Source organism: Pinus tabuliformis, chromosome Q (assembly GCF_031772625.1).
Source record: "Pinus tabuliformis cultivar Carrire ecotype Pingquan chromosome Q, CPIR1, whole genome shotgun sequence".
Taxonomy (NCBI): Eukaryota; Viridiplantae; Streptophyta; class Pinopsida; order Pinales; family Pinaceae; genus Pinus; species Pinus tabuliformis.
In genome coordinates, this window is record NC_142296.1 from 427511254 (window position 1) to 427528962 (window position 17709).

General features: G+C 41.9%; 1 protein-coding gene across 4 annotated transcripts in view; it reads left to right on the plus strand.

Moving 5' to 3' along the window:
- The first annotated feature begins 441 nt into the window (after window positions 1-441).
- FACE2 (farnesylated protein-converting enzyme 2) overlaps window positions 442-17709 on the plus strand; it is a 210827-nt gene continuing 193559 nt past the window's right edge. For all 4 annotated transcript variants that reach the window (XM_089384611.1, XM_089384610.1, XM_089384609.1 and 1 more), the window contains exon 1: window positions 442-904. In XM_089384611.1, the coding sequence (XP_089240737.1) occupies window positions 689-904 (216 nt within the window). In that variant the 5' untranslated portion in view covers window positions 442-688. The remainder of the gene's footprint in view (window positions 905-17709) is intronic.

Below are 17709 nucleotides of genomic sequence, written 5' to 3' on the forward strand. Positions count from 1 at the left end.
TCACTAACCTCAAACCAGTGTCTAAAACCTCATATACTATTAAGGCAATGCAATTCATCGTCAATCAGATTGAACTATACCTCCACTTCCCTTCTATCACTATGCATGTTGTTTACGACCATTCTACATGTGGAGAGTTTCGTAGCTCGAACATCCAACAACCCATCTAGGTGAAAAGTTAATAATGATAAATATTTTGAAATTAAAATTCAATACTACAACATACGGAAAGATGATTTTTATTCCTTTACTTTATGATATTAGAATATCATAAAGGTGATAGCAACCGTCCTTTTTATCTTTATGAACTATAAAGGTCACACCTCTTTATCTTATTAAACTTTAAGATTTATGAAACGTTAAAATTTATGTAATGTAAACCATCACTTTTAAATTAATATACATAATATACAAATTATACAGTTCTCCCCAGCAAATTCCTTACGTCTCTCAGAGACATAAACACCAATCTTACAGTTGCTAAATTACCAAACACCGGCCAACCATGAAAATATTGTTGCTCGTCCACTTAAGCGTTGCACTTGCCTTTACCTTCGAGATCCGGCGTTCTCCATTGGCTACACGATTTTCCCAATGAACTGAGACAATCAACAGATAACGGCCATTTATACGAAAAATTCTGAAAAACCGATCAATCGCAACTCAGTATCCTCTGAAAAATCAATTAATGGACGCAGTGTATCCATGGAGTCTGTCGAAACCCTTAGCCGTGGCTGCTTGCATAGGCATGGCGTTTACATATGTAGGACTACTATATGCTCCCCGCTTTATTCTGCGTCTTCCGCCACCGGCTTCCTTCAAAGAACACATGCTCCGTCGCTTCGTCTCAGCAGCCATCGCCTCCGTCTTGGCCATCATAGTGGCTTCCTTACTTCTTCTCCCGGTGAGTAAGTGCTCTTTAATTTAACGCTTTTTCAGCCTTTCAGTGCCTCTTATTGCAGTGTTCTCAGCCTGGGGGGTTTTCAAATTGTTGCTTGCTTGCTTAATGTATTATAGAGTTTCGTGAAATATTTCTCTTAGCCTAATTCATAACAGGTACCTGTGCATGGAATTATGCTGATCTCATACCTACCCAATTGATACATATGAAAATCTTCAGAATTGGGAGGTATTAGATTTTAGAACACACAGAGTTTGTTGATTGCTCATGCCACCAAGCATCCTCTAGAGCCGTATAGATTAACACATTGTGCTTATAGTTGATTTGCACTATGCTTTTGTAGAGGGCAGTGAAATAATTGGTTTCTTCTCAGCATACCACAAAATTGCTTCTGAACCAAGGTTGAAAAGGCAACCATCGATTTTCTTTCGTGAATGCAACCTGCCCAGTGTAGTTGTGTACCCAAGCAATTTGAAGTTATCACCCTGCAAATATTCAAGGCCATATTGCAATATACCTTTCACATGCCTAAAATCCTCTTTGTTGCTCTCTAGTGAAAATCTTTGGAACTTGCCATGAATTGTGAAACAATCCCATCTACATACCATAAATTTGGTCTAATATTAGTAGGTAAATCACACTTCCTACTAGCTTCTTATACAACATTGTATCCTCTGGCTTAAAATACCCACGAGCTGGTTACTTCATTCCCATTTCCATTGGAATTACCACTGACTTGCAATCATCCATAGTAGACCTTTTTAGTGTCTCCTGTTGCACGCTAAGTAGGGAAATAAACATGCTGTGATTTAAATGCCATACTTCCACTCTTAAACAACGACGAGGCAGGCCCAAATATTTCATTTAAAAGGGTTTATGTAGCTCAACATTTAGTTTATCAACCATCTTTGCTTTCTTCCCTCTACGAATATATCACTCAATACAAAACCATGATCACAACCTTTGATGTTTATGTCCAGATTTGGATCTACTGGACTTCTCACTTTAACGCGCTCATACAATGCCCTTTACGGTTTACACACTAGATACCTTTCCCCCTTTTGTATGAAGCTTTGGGGCTGCTGCTTCTACAAAGGTTTCTTCATAATTAATATCTTCTTCCTTTGCAAAACGTCATATCACTGTCTTTCTTTGTGCTTGTCAACTGAACCATCTGCTTTGCACATTTCTCTGAAGACCCATTTAACCATTTGAACTTTTTGCTTTAGGCAAAACCTCAAGTTCCAGTGTTTAATTTCTCTGTATGGAATCACATTCCACCTCCGTTACTTTGCCTCATTCTTCTTTCCATATGCATTGAAAATTCAGAATTGTGGTGATCAAAGCCATATATAACTGCTGTAAAGCCGACTACTGCAATCTTCTTGATTTCCTGCTTCCTTTACTGCTTTCAGGTAGTTCCTGTAGCTTTGAGCCATCTAATATTCACAAATATGGTTTCAGAATCTTCTTGGGCATTGGCGATGTGCTCACTGCTAGCATTCCAGAATCTTCTTGGGCTTTGACGATGTCCTCACTATTAACATTCCAGAATCTTCTCGGGCTTTGACGATGTCCTTAGTACTAGCTTTGTCATCATTGACTTTATTATCACTGGATTCTTGATTTCTCCTTTGTTCCTGACTTGAACTGCTTTCTTCGGCTACCCTTTTACCTCTGTCTTCGATAGTCCATGACACTTCAATTTCATCTGAATTACCCTGGATATGGTTGTCCTCAAATATAACATCTCTGCTGAGTATTCTTTTTCCAAATCAAAAAGCTGATATCCGATTGACTCTTCATTGTACCCTTTCAAAATATACTTCTAACTTTTATCCTCACGCATATGCACTTTTTTAAGAAACAAGTACACAGACATTGCAAAGAAACACTTTGGGATGACTCTCCTGTGGTTTCTCACCACTTCATGCTTCTCTAGGTGTAACATTCCTTGCAATTTTCATTGTATTTCTATCAACAAAATACACTGCTGTACTAATTGCTTCAACCGAAAAATTATTTGATAGATTTTACCTTTTAGCATTCTCCTTGCCATCTCTACAGCCTATCCTTCCTCTGCAACATTTCTTTCTCTGTGAATGCCACGAGACTTGGAGTACGTATAAAATATTGAAATGATGGTGTAATATTCACTTGTGGCCTCATGCCAACCTTACATGTAATCAAGGCTATAAGTCTACACATGTGCAACTGCCACATTTTATTGTATTTTTTCAATATTGACTATTTTAGGCTAAGGCCAACCTAGTCAGCTTCCTTGGAGCTAGCACCCCACTACTATAAGTGTGAGTAAATACACAGTAACCCTTATTTGCATCACAGATTCTTTTGTCATGAGCTAAGTGCTGGCTTATGTGATTCTTTAGCTTATGGGCACCTACATCTCATGTTTCTCATGTTCATGGATTCATCTTCTCTCCTCTTTGTGTTTATGCTTTTTGCTGATTTATGGTTTGTTGGTTGTTTACATTCAATCCTTGTTTATCTCTTGTAATCGCAACATGGTATCAGATTAGTTGTGATTTGTGAACTTGCCTCTTTGGATTATCTCGTTTCTTCGAGGGTTTCCTAGAGTTTTTCCTAGGGTTTCACCCATCTTCAATGGCTCACTGCAATGCTGATCCATAAGTGGTTCAGAATCATCTTTTCTAAGGTTCCTTCTTTTACAGCTTCCAAGTAAGGCCCACTTTTTACTATTTTGATCAAGGGAATTGATTAGCAATATAATTTTTAGGGTTAATTAGTCAATCTGTTAGACTAATGGCCAATGGCGTTGCCCCAAGGGTTGCAGGACTAGGGTTTTTAGATCATCTTCATTTTAGGGTACCCTTCTTTCATGCACACCTTCTTAGGTCTATACAAAGGGTCTCTTAACCCCTTTTATGTTCAAATTTGTACTTTTCCCTAATCAAAGTGGCTGTTTATTCTTGGGTAGATTTTATGTGGGAGTAATAGTTTGCAACTAGGATCTTCTAGATGATGCTACTAACACATATTTATATGCACATATTGTACTGCACTATGCATGTTGGGCTCTACCCATTTCGGGATATGATGATTCGGCTCATTCATCATTGGAGGTTTTCCTTATTTTCTAGGAAATTTTTGTTTTATAGTGGATGTCATGGTTGATGATGTGAGACATACGTAGAAAAATTGAACTAGCTGGCAGCCTTCACAGTTTCAAGTTTTTGCACAAATTTATTTCCCACAGTCCCAAATAGAAGGTCTGATAGAAAACTTTTAAATGCAATTTATTTGAAACCTTTAAGCTATCTCAACACTTCAGTTTTCCAGTTGATATGAAAGAATAAACAAGCAGCACACACACATAAATGTACACTTTCACACAGTTATTTTAGATCAACTGACCCTGGAAAAACTCACAAGGGGAAAATCCATTTGTGTGCAAACAACACAGAATTATCCCTTTTTTTAAGCTGATGTCACTGCCCTGGCTTACTTAGAGATTTGAGCCCCACACAGTCATATAACTCAGGCTATGATTTACCTCAAATTCTGTGCATAATGTCGCCCAACAGTACCTCGAAATCTGTGTGAGACTGAGCTGAACTTTCCAGAAAATTTGTGGCTCAGTCCTCTCCTTGCTGCCTTGTGGTCTTCAGTGTAGAAGCCATAAATCAGTATGAGACTGATATCCTAGTTTCTCAGCCCAGTTGCTGTGGCTTGGACAGATTTGAGCAGCTCTTCTGCTCCACAAAACACACGCTGAGATCCACACTCAGCCACCCACAAAACAGTGCAGACTTTTTCCTAGAGTTTCGGCCTCTTCTCCTTCAAATCTCGGCCTGCTATAGCTTAAACTCAAACTGCCATAGCTTCCCGAAATTCTTGGGCTGCAAGTAGGTTATCTCAGCTGAAAAGTTGTGTTGGGAAGGCAGCCTCCTTGCTGTTCATTCCTTCCTTCAGACCTGCAACCAAAGTGTCCTCACAAGCTCCTACACTCTTCTCCTCCTCTTTGAGAAGAATAATACGAGAGGCTCCTTGCTGCTAGTACGTTCTCCTTTGAACTGTGCGTATTTCCCTGCTCAAGCAGCCTGTGCAATCTCTGCATACTCCTCCTTCCTCTCAATATTTCACATGAGAATAATTCCTTTTTTTTCTCTAAACAGGGGGAAACCTAATCCTAGAGGTCTAATGGCTGAGATTAAATCTCAGCTCATTAGATCAAGGGTACAGATTATTTTCCTCTCTTGACCCCTTTCTCATGTTGTCCTCCTCACGTAAAGAACTCTTTGACACCTTTTTCATGTTATGTACCTTATGAATTTTTTTATTATCATAAAGTGACTTTCAAAACATAAAAGTCACTTTAATATTATAAAGTGCACCATGTACTTTTCACATAAAGTCACTTTATATACTTGTGACTTTAATAAATTAAAATACACAATACACAACTCATAAAAATTAATTTTGCTCCAAGACATTAATAAACTCATAATGTCTCGAGACAAAAAGATTATTAATGCATCTTCCTAGGCCAAAAGGATAAATGCCTAGGAAACCACTTCCTTGGTACCATTTTTTCTCAACAACATACTTCTTAGCTCTCAGAGTTGGTTCATAGTGACTTTTGTTGGTATTTAACCACTTGTTTGTGAAGGAAGTATCTCTTCACTTTTTGTGATACAACTTCCACTCACAATATCCCAATAACTACAGAACGATCATGGTGGGTCACACGTTCTTGAAGTTGTATGCTACTGTTCTACATGGGAAACTCTCCAGTGACCTTGAGCAGAGACAACTCAGAGCTAGGGGATAGACATGTTTTCGACCGACTCATTAGAGCATTGACCATATCTTCACCCTTCGCGCCGTGATTGAGGAGGCACGACACCGCTCTTCGAAAGTCTACTGTTGTTTCGTAGATTTTCGAAAAGCTTTTGACTCTGTTCCAAGGGAGGCCTTGCTCCAGAGACTCAGAGATATTGGCATCTCTGCAACCATATTGACCGCTATTATGCGCCTATATGAGTCTGTTCTTGGTCGTCTTCACGCAGCCCATGGGATGTCTGATTTCATTCGAAGCACTATTGGGGTTAAACAGGGTTGTCCACTGCCCCCTACCCTGTTTGGGATCTATATTGATGAGTTGGAAGCATTTCTACATGAGCATATCTAGGACACTGATGGCTGCCTTCTTCACCAGGTTTTGATATCTATTCTACTCTTTGCTGACGATGTGGTCCTCCTCTCCTCATCCTCAGAAGGATTACAGAGGCAGCTGGATGCCTTAGCTCTGTTTTGTGATCATCGACAACTGACGGTCAACTTGGGTAAAAACCAAGGTTATGATCTTCAATAGGGTGAAGAAAAGCTCAGACCTTCACTTTCTATTCAGAGGGGAGGAGATTGAGATCACCAGCATGTATACTTACTTGGGGGTGCAATTCTCAGGTCCCCGCTTTAGTTTGCGACCAACGCTTTAGCCTCGGATCAACAAAGGATATGGATCCTTAGCCCTTCTCGAGAGACAGTGCTTTCGACATCACTTCCAGGACATCTCATCCAAGATGAGCCTCATGGACACCTTGATCCATCCCACTGTTCTATATGGCTTAGAGATTTGGGGACCGTCTTTACTTGAGTCAGACTGGGCTTCAGCTGAGAGAGTCCAAATTCTTCTTCTCCGCCGCATCATTAGGTGCAAACTGACAGTGCCACAACACATCATCCTTGCAGAGTTTGGAGCTCAGCCCTTTCGGCTTGAGACGGTCTTCAAATTGGTTTCATTCTTGCATCGTGTCTAGGGCTTGGTAGACTCGATAAAGAGTAGGGACCGATATCCTTACTTGGCATATTGCTCTTCTGAGACTATTGCCCGTTCTACTCCCTCAGGCCGGGCCAAATGTTGGTTTACAGGAGTTTCAAATCTCTTAGAGTCAGTGGGAATTCAGTTGGATCGTCTCCCTCCTTTTCGATATTCCTTAGATGCTCCTAGTCACCTTTTACCTACTAGACAGGAGCTAAACAAGATCATTAGGGAGGACATCTACAGAAAATTCGTCCAGGTCACCGGGTCAATCCTCCAAGAGGGTTGCGCCCAAAGATGGCCTTCTACGCTGAACACTTCTTCGAGTTGAAAGATAGGCTCATTGTTCGACCCCAGTATACGTTTCACCACTGGATGCATGCTCTTCGCATTCCTCTAGGCTAGTTCAGAGTAGGTTCTCATAGACTTCGGGTAGAGATGGACCACCAGGTGGACAGACTAGACAAACTCTACCAGGGATGTCATTTACAGGAAGTGGAGATCGAGGTGCACTTCATTCTTGGATGTCCTGTCTACTACGAAATCAGAGGAAGGTTTCATTGCTTGTTCAGAGATTCTCAGACCCTCGCCGACTTTTTCAGGTATCCCGATCAAAGATGTTTGGCCCTATATATGTAGGAGGCTTTTAGGTTCCGAGCGCATATTCTTCAGCCTCCCATCAGACCAGACCCCACACAGAGGATCACGACATTTTTCAGGGTACTACCTTCAGACAGGGGCACCAAGAGATCGATTGATACCAATATGTATCCAGACTCCAGATCAGTGAGGATCCGTGGGACCTCACCCTGCCACACGAGATCTCAGCAGTAGTTTCGTCTTAGATCCGTTCTTGGGAGACAGACTAGGTCCTCCAACATTCAGCAGCGTGTGAACCCCCCAAGAAACGATTTAGTGGACAATCTGCACTTGCCATCGGCTCTTCATCGGGCCAACAGACTTTGTTGAGTTTCTTCAGTGTTATTCATTCAGCCTCAGATGTTAGGAGAGATGGGTCTGATCCTCAGACCTATTAGCTCCTGGATCTTCTCTGCTAGGGCCAGATGTTGATTTACTTCATGCATTGTATCTTTTATAGGAGACTGTTTGGTTCTCCCACTTTGTATATACATAAGTGTACTCAACAGTCCCTTTGACCTAATTTGTGGTCATTAGTTGGACATAAATATAATTATCTTATCTTATCCCACTATTTCTTATTCATGACTCTACGAATAATTCTTAGCTCTTTTGGTGAATCATGTTCTACCACACTATGATGTTGGTCTTTATCGAATGTATTACATTTATCTTTAGTGTCATAGGCAACTTGATCTACTTTGTGTCCCTTTAGTCAAGTAGCATGCTTCAATGAATTTTTCATCAAGACCTCTCCTAGAGGCCTTGTTTACCAGATTGTGAAGCTATGTTGGTATTGGAGATTGTTAGCTTTTGGAGTTACTCCAAAAGTGTTCTCACCTTTCTAGGTGAGTGCTAGGTCTCTTAGCCACTTGGCGATGCCTCATGGGTATACGGATGTCTCAACTTGGGAGGATGCTTGACCTTGACCTTGGGTGGATGTAGATTTTCCACAAAATTCTGCAACTGCTATGATGAACAATTTGAAACAAAATTTCTTTTCAGCAAGACACAAAATTTCTCTACTCTAGATAAGCAGCGAAATAGAAACAGAGATAAAAACACAGTCACACAATAACATTGCTTTTCTCGGGAAACACAACTGGGCAAGCCCTCTACTTGCTATAGAATTTATTGACAGAATTTTAGCAATTAGATCTCTTTACAAGGCAATATTGTTTCATTGGAAAACACAACTCCTACTTCCTTGTGCAGTCTCTGCCCCTATTTTCTAGCGCAGGAAATCTCCTATTTCCTAGTGCAATAGTCGCACATGTTATTTAGGAATTTCCTCCTAAATCCTAGCGCAAAATTGCAGTAGGAATATCTGTCTATCTCAGCGTATGGCTCCTCCAAAGTACACTCTCTCTACAACAAGCTCTCCTCACACAAACTCGTGCAAACAATAATGATACAAAGATGTGCCTTCATCCTCCTTTTAAGCAATTTGATCCATGCTTTACCTCGCAAATACGACTTTAGAACACAAGTTGAGTTCAACTTGTTAACTGAATCGACTGCTAGTGTAACATGTCCTTGCTTCAATCAAGACTGAAGTTCTCCAACTCGTCATCTTCTAAATATGAACTGCTTGTTAGAAGTCCGCTAAATTGTTTCTTCAACTCCAAGCATAAGTTTCCTTGCTTCACAAACTCATCCATGTACACGAACTCATCCATGCTAAAGAAAGACTGATCGTGGTCTTTCTTGACTAAGGCACAAGTCAAGAAGACCTTCCACGCTACTATTTTCCACAGGGTGGCTCAGTGTGGGTGGATGCTTGACCTTGGTTAGAGTACTAGCACAATGCCCTTACCTTGCAGGTTGTTACCCTGATCAACATATTGACTAACCCATTGGGTGCATACAATGGAGGAGTCAATCGCGCAATTAGGGAGGTGCCAACCTAAATGGAGGATGTTGAAAATAGTACCAAGGAGGTGTTTCCTAGAAATTTATCCTTTTGGCTTAGGGAGGCACATAAATCACCTTTTGTCTAAGTGATATTATGAGTTTATTAATATCAAGGGGGCTATTGTACTTTTTATGTGGAGATGTACTAGGTACTTTATTATTAAAGTCACATGTGATTTAAAAGTTACTTTATGTGAAAAAGTAGTAAGTACACTTTATTTATTAAAGTGACTTTTATAATGTAAAGCGACTTTATAAGGAAAAAAAGTGACCATGGTACTAAAACATTAAAAGTACTAGGGAAGCTCATTAATAGAAAAGGGGATCACTTGAGGAGGGGTCGAGTGGGGGACTCATCTCCACCCATGATCTAATGGTTTTAGATTAAATCTAAACCATTAGATCTTAGGGATAGGGTTCTATCTTATTGGAAAGACAAAAAGGGAGAAAAGGAGCTCATTCTTCACTTCACACTTGAGAGAGCAAGAGGAGAAGAGAAGACGTGAGAACAAGGAGAAAGGAGGAAGAGACAACTACAAACATCATTTGCAAAACTTACAGGCTACAACAAAGAAGCATCTACAACAATAGCTTGAAATTTGTGGAAGCACGAGATTTGTGGAGCTCGAAAATTTTGGAGGCCCGAGATTTGTGGAGGCCAAAAATTGTGGATCCCGAGAATTGTTGAGGCCGAAATTTGTGGAGGCCCGAGATTTATTGAGGCCCAAAATTGTGAAGGTTCTAGAAGCGGCTCGTTAGCTTTAGTAGACGAAGAGGTTTGATTCCCTGTGTGTGAGAGTTTCCAAGAGAACGAATTCTTAGTTGGAAGGAGGATGACTGTGTGGAATTATCAGTCTATAATTTCTGTGTAAATCTGAAAGTTCAGTGGGCACAAACGCCCAGGCATATCAACATTTAATGCTACAACTGGTTGTGAGATAAGTATTGAGTTATATGTACTTCAAATTTATTTTCTCAAGCAAATAAATTCCTCCTTAGAAGACTGGGTTTCCCCAAGAGGCTGTGGGGTTTTTCTAGGGTTAGTTTGACCAAAAATAAGTGTCTCTTTTGTGATGAATGCTTGCATTAATTATCCACTGTTAGGAAAGTGAAAAAGTGTAGATGCACTCTTTATGTTTGCAATAAATGCATGTCGAATTTATATTAGCATGTCAAAACATGTCGGTTGGGCCTAAACAAACACTTGCAATATTGTAAACTGGGTTAAGGGTGCAGAGCATACAAATTTTGTACAGAGGGATTCTAGTCACTTGGAGGAGAGGGCACTTAGCACTAGGATTTTGGGACTATGTGATATACACCTTGGAGTTTGGATACTTGACTAAAAAATGCTTGTATTGAGGAGCATACTGCATAGAGGTTGGTGATGAACTTAGACACATGTTGCAAAGAAGCATTGGAGCGTAGTGATCACATTGGCAAACATGAGAGTAGGATTGGGAACATGAGAGGACATGTAGCACACAATTAGATGAGGAGTGCCTTACATAATAATTTTGGAATCTGGATAGTGAACCATCATCGAAAAGGTGGTGTTGGACTAGCAACTTGTTGGAGAGTATTTTGTCTTAGAAAAGGGTGTCGAGCCTAATCGGGATCATGCTTGGAGGGTGTTTCATTTGGGGGGTTGGATAAACCATAGTTTGGCACATGTACATCCTCGTATTATAAAGTGCTCCATGTGGGGTTGCCTTGTTGGTTACTTGTATGGACTTATGTCCTTATTTTTATGTTAGCCTCCCTCACTTATCATATTACGTACCAGGAGGAGAGAACTCTTGTATTCATTATCGTCATTTTAGTATATTTTTTATATTGTCTTGGAGAAGTCTTGTAGGGAGCTCTTGTATTCATTACCATCATTGTTTATCCGAATTGGATCATTTTATTGTTTGTCATCCATCTCGATGCATTTGGAGTGGAAAAAGTGGAGGAATCAACTCATAGGACCGTTTTTACCGGCGGGACCCAGTGCGGCAAAACGGGGTTCGAAACCTTCCAGGAGCGTTTTGAGGCATCAAATGACGTTTTTTGGGGGTAAAACTTTGACGCTTATGCGCAACATATTTTCATGCTATTCTACACACAAAGAGCTTTCCAACGACGCAAGAATCACGTCAATCGGAGTCCTTATGCAAAAGTTATGCCACTCAGAATTTGACCTTCCTGTTTTCACACCTATAGTTTGGGAGGATGCTACGTCAGCGCCCATTATTCATGGAAAATGGGATAGCCACATGTTTGTGATGTAAAAGACTCTAGAAGAGTCTATTTTTTAACTCTAGTTAAGAGTTGATGTAGTCAAACTTAACCACTAGTAGGCTATCGGGCTGTGTTATAACTGGGCCACTAAGAGGAAGAGGCATTGCATTCTTTCGAGAGCATTTTGTTCCATAGTTGAGCAAAGATAGCCAGGAGAGATAGGAGGTAGATCACACAGAGAGGATCTGTGCACTGTAGCAGCCCACGGGCCACAAACATTACTTCTTTGTATCTGTAGCCATATTTCTAGATAGAGAAGGAGAGCGAAGCGACCTCACCTTCCAGCTGGGTTTTCTCCCTAAAGGGTTTCCCAGAAAGCATATTTTGTATATTATGTGTGTGTGAGCTTATTTTGTTGTTCTCTACTTTTCTACTTGATTTGCTTTTACATGCATGCACTAATTACAGTTAATTTTATAGATTTAGAAATTAAATAAAACTATAATAGTGTAGAATTTCAGATTTTTAATATAATATTATCAGATCTGTTGTGACGAATTGTCCAGTGGAATATCCATGACAGTTTACAGATCATTTGGTATCAGAGCGGGTTTCTTTGGGTATTTTGTGGAGATTGTAGGGATCTAGATCGGCAAGGCCGAAAATCATAAAACCCTAATCATGGGCGATGAATCTGTAAACGAACCTCGTGATCTTGCAGAGGTGAGGTTTTTGTGGCTCGAAGAACAAGTCGCGGATATAAACCACAATGTAAACCTCCTCATGGCGGCCCTAAGCAATAAGCTGGGGATATTTGGAGAAGAAGGGGGTTCGAATGCAGAGGACAAATCAAAAGGGGGATCGAGAGATCGGGAAGACGCAGATAACCAACCGAAGAAAGAACCCAGAAAAGATCAACCCAGTTCGAGTGTCGTGAACCAATCCCTGTTTAAAGTGGAAGCAAAAGTCAATATCAAGCCATACCACGGTGAGATCAACACTCTAAAGCTAAACCACTGGAAGTTTATTTCAGTGTCCATAAGATCGAGGAAGGGAAAAAGATCTCATTCGCGTGGTTGAAATTGGAGGGCCATGCACTGACTTGGTGGGAGAGCCACACGGAAACCTTGAGGTTGGAGGGAGAACCTCCAATGACTAAGTGGGAGGATTTCAAAACCCTCATTAAGTCACAGTTTTATCCCATTGGGTATGTGGAAGACCAGTGGATTCGGTGGCATTACTTCAAGCAAAAGTCGGGCCAAAGCATGTAGGAGTACACCACAAAATTCAGGAAGATGGCTATAATGTTGGGTATCTCTCCAAAGAACCTAGATGTACTCCTCAAGTATTTGGGGGGTCTGCACCGCCATCTGTGTGAGCAAGTGATGTTGTTCAAGCCCAAAATGGTGGACAAGGCTTGTGTACAGGCACAGTACCTGGAGAACATAGGCCTGAAAAGAGTGCAATCAAGTGGATCAAAGAAAAAGGAGCAATAAGACGCTTCTAAGGAGGGGAAGAAGAAGCAAAAAGGGGGAAAAGATAAAAAGATGGCAGCCACAACACACTAGTGCAAAGATCCTAGCAACCACTACAACCATTGCAACATTGATGGCCATACAGAGGAGAAGTGCTGGAAGTTGCATCCAGAGCTAAACCCGAAGAACAAGAAGAAAGATAATAAGAAGAAGAATCTCATGGCCACTGATTCGAGCAACCAAGTTGAAAGCAACTCGGACGTGGATGAGAAGATCATCTGTACATCAGTGCAGAAGGAGGTGAATTTGAGTAGCCTTCAACAACAGGAAGAGAAAGAAATGACCAAACTCTTCCATGTAAAGATACAGGTCAAGAAGACGAAGATTGATGCTCTATTTGACTCAGGATTGTAGGAAAATCTCATTGCAGCAGATCTGGTCAAGAAGTTGGGGCTGGAAGTTCGTGATCATCCAAACCCATATCCACTGGGATGGGTACATAAGGATGCAGAGCTAAAGGTAACAAAACAGTGTAAAATTAGATTTGCTATCAGTGTTGATTTTATTGATGAAGTAGATCTGGATGTGGTTCCCCTTGATGTATGCAGAGTCTTGTTTAGGAGTCCATACATGTAAATGCGTGATGCAATATTAATGAGGAGAGCTAACCAGTACTGGCTCATCAAGGATGGAAAATCATTCATCATCAACGCGCACAAAGGCAAGTAGAAAAATTCACTGGTAAGTGCCAACCAAGCCAAGAAATTGATCAGTTCCAGCAAGAAGTATGTTTTATTGTTTTTAAGAGAAAACCAGTCTGTAGAGGAGTCAATAAGAGGCAAGGCATCCCTAGAGGGGTGTACTAAGAAACAAAAACATAAATTGGAGGAGTTGTTACAGGCATACAAGGACGTGTTCCGAGAGCCTAAAGGGCAGAGAGAAGTGGAGCATGAGATCCAGCTATTGCCAGACTCCCCATTGCCAAATATTGGGCTGTACATGTAGTTTGTTATAAGCAAGTGAGGTGAAGAAACAGTTGCAACAACTGCTGGAACATGGTGTCATTGAATCGTGTACATCACCATGTGGGTCACCCATCATCATTGTGCCAAAGAAGGATGAGACTTGGCGGATGTGTATAGATTACAGGGCGTTGAATAAATCACGCTCAAGAACGGACACCCCCTGCCCAGAATAGACGATCTTCTAGATCAGTTGCAGCAACTATTTCACCAAGTTGAACTTAAAGTCTGGATATCACCAGGTTTGAGTCAAAGAAGAAGATACATGGAAGATTGCCTTCAAAACCAGACAAGGTTTGTATGAGTGATTAGTTATGCCATTTGCCTATGCAATGCACTAGCTACATTTATGAGATTAATGAATGATGTACCGTGCCCTTTTATAGATTCATTTGTTATTGTCTCTTTGGATGATATACTGGTATATGGTGCTACTTGGGAGGAGCATATTTCACGTTTGACGCAGGTGCTAGAAACATTGGAGAAGTACCAACTGCTAGAAAATATCAAGAAGTGCGAGTTTGCACAGCTGTCCTTGGTGTATTTTGGATATGTTATTGGTGGAGGAGAATTGAAAATAGATCCTTCCAAGATGGAGGCCATCATGAAATCGCTGATTACTGAGGTTAGGATTTTCATTGGAGCAACACACTAGCTGAGGAAATTAATAGCCTCGTTTTCAACGGTAGCAACATCGCTTCACGCCATAACAACAAGTGGCAAGAGTTTCCAGTGGGGAAAAGGGCAGCAAAAGGCTTTTAATGAGTTAAAGAAGAAGATCAGTGAAGCACCAGTTCTGGCATTACCAAACTTGCAACGACCCTTTGAAGTGGAGACAGATGTGAGTGGGTATGCTATGGGAGCTGTCTTGATGCAAGGAGGAAGGCCCGTTTGCTACCATTCTGAAGTATTTCATGGGGTAGTTCTTAACTACCCTACCTATGATAAGGAGCTCTATGCCATGGTGCAAGCTGTGAAGAAGTGGAAGCACTATCTGATGGGAAAGGAGACAATAATCCACACGGATCACCAGCTGTTACAGTACCTGCAGGCCCAGAATAAGCTACAACAGACTAGACATTACAAGTGGATGGGGTTTTACAACAATTTCATTTGGTGATCAAGTATAAGAAGGGCAACACAAACAAGTTGGCCGATATGCTTTCAAGGCCACCCACATCAAAGACTACAACCTTGGGGACTCTTATGCACATGGAGCCATTCACCCATGATGCATACAAAGAAGCATATTCAGAAGATGAGGTCTTCAACGAGGTGTATTAGTAGTTGTAGACTCAAGTCATGTGCACGATGGCAACAACACCGTGTTGAATTTTCTAAGTCTATCCGTTAGAAAATTAATCTGTATTCTGTTGGTTTATTTCTTTTACTTGTAAATTCTGAACAAGTTATTTAAAACATTTAAATACCGAAATAAACACAATACAGTCACAACATCTACAGATCATTAGCTGAAAGAAAACAAACACACAAGTGACACCATTATTTTTGGACAAATGTCCCTGGAAAAACCCAATGCGGGAAAACTGGTGCAGCTATTCTGAGGGTTTATTATTATGCAGTATTTCCTTGAGTACAACTGGGTGCCTAATCGGCTCACCCGACAGAGAAAAATACACGGTAGCAATACCTCTATATTCGGAAACAGGTATTCAGAAAACCTATCCCACGAAACCCTCTCTGGCGACTCTGAAGCTCAGCGCTGGCCCTTTTGGCCTTTGCGTCAGCCTCCTACTGACCTGCGTCAGCCCCAAGACCCTCTGCGTTAGCCCTTTGAGGCACTGCGCAACCTCTAGGACCCTCTGCGTCACTCCAGTAGCCTCTGCGTGGATGACGCAGTCCCTTTGGCCTCTGTGCTGTCTCTGCTGGGCTCTGCGTGGCCTGAACTGGCTGTTGCTCTCATTTTCCCTGCTTCTGTGCTGGTCTCTCAGTATTGTCTCTACCTCTCTGTCCAGTACTCACTACCCCTCGCCGCTGATCACTGATTCACTTTTGCTTAGCAATCCCGCTCTACCAAAATGAATGCCTGATCACTTTGGTGTGTTTTCTAACTGACCCTCAAGCCACCTCTTACACTTTTCCTGTTGGTCCTTAAACAGCCGAGATTAAATCTCTAATCACAGGATAAGACTAGATTTGGCTTGATCCACGACTTTTGGAACCTTCTAACCTAGTTTTATATTCATACCCATTAATATTTTATTTTTCCTAGGTTTAGAATTAGGAACTCTATTAAAAATATTAATTATTTTAATATCTCCCAAACTGGGTACAATCTGTCCAAACCATTTCTGGGTCTTGGAGATCTCATGTGCTTTAGCCTCTCCACCATTTTTCATGGCTAGACCACATCCGATGCTACTTCAAATCAACACTCCCTCTTAGCGAGGACTGTGCTCTAGTAATACTCCTCACTGAGCATCACACTGATTATCGGCACCGGTACCTGTGCTGATGTTAGGCCTCCCTGCCCAACATCCTCTGCACTGCTGCATCCTGTACTGCTGCCCATGGCCCTGCCACTGCCACTGCTGCATCCATACGGCAGCTCCCTTTGCATCCGTGCTGCTGCTGGTCCATCCTCCTAGCACTGCATCTGCACTGCAACCCCCTCTCATCATGCTGCATCGTGCTACTACATATTGCTACTGCACTACAACTCAGTTACTGAGAAGTAAGTAACTGATCCACCCAACTTTTGACATCCTTGTCAGGCTAGAAACACTCCCGATGCTGAAGCTCTCTCTGCCGCTAACAAGTGCTCCCTCTACTGACCTCTGCGTTGCTGCAACAACTCCTTGCATCTCGCATCGTTGCACACCTCTCTGTGCCATCCTTCATTGTTGCAACACTCCCGTGCCTCTCGCACTGTTGCAACCTGCTAGCCTTGTTGCCTGGGGACTCCTGCACTGTAGCACTCTGCTGCTCCATCCACATCCTTCTCTACCCACATCCGCCAGTCCTGCTACTCCTCTTCGAGGCTCCCGTAGCAAGGTATAATCCAAGAGGTTGGGTACCTCAAAGATCCTGCCCCTTGTCACCTGTAGTCAACCTGACTACGGCTCGATGTCTCCCCACTTTTTCTCAAGTGGCACATGAGCACTCATGGCACATAGAATAGATAGGATCCTAGCCTTCCAGATGACAAAGTTGGATGCCTTATCCAACTTGTCCCGATCCCTCAGCCCATTCATGGCCACCTCTCTGCTCTTCTTGTCGACTCCTCCGAGTCTCTCTACTTCCCGCCTGGAAGTTATTTGTTCGACTCCTGCTGAGTCTACTTCCTGTCTAGAAGTTCTCTGTTCGACTCTTGCTGAGTCTACTTCCCGCTTGGAAGTTCTCTGTTCGACTCCTGCTGAGTCTACTTCCCGTCTGGAAGTTCTCTGTTCGACTCCTGCTGAGTCTACTTTGTGCCTGGAAGTTCTCAGTTCGACTCCTGCTAAGTCTACTTCCCGTCTGGAAGTTCTTTGTTCGACTCCTGCTGAGCCTACTTCCTGTCTGGAAGTTCTCTGTTTGACTCCTGCTGAGTCTCTCTACTTCCCGCCTGGATGTTCTCAGTTCGATTCTTGCTGAGTCCCTCTACTTCCCGTCTGGAAGTTCTCTTCTGGACTTCCTCTGAGTCCCGATTTCCCTCCTGGAAATCCTTCTGCCAATTGTCAAGTTGCCCCTCTCCGATTGTCTGTGCAATTGCAACACTGATCCAGATTCCTT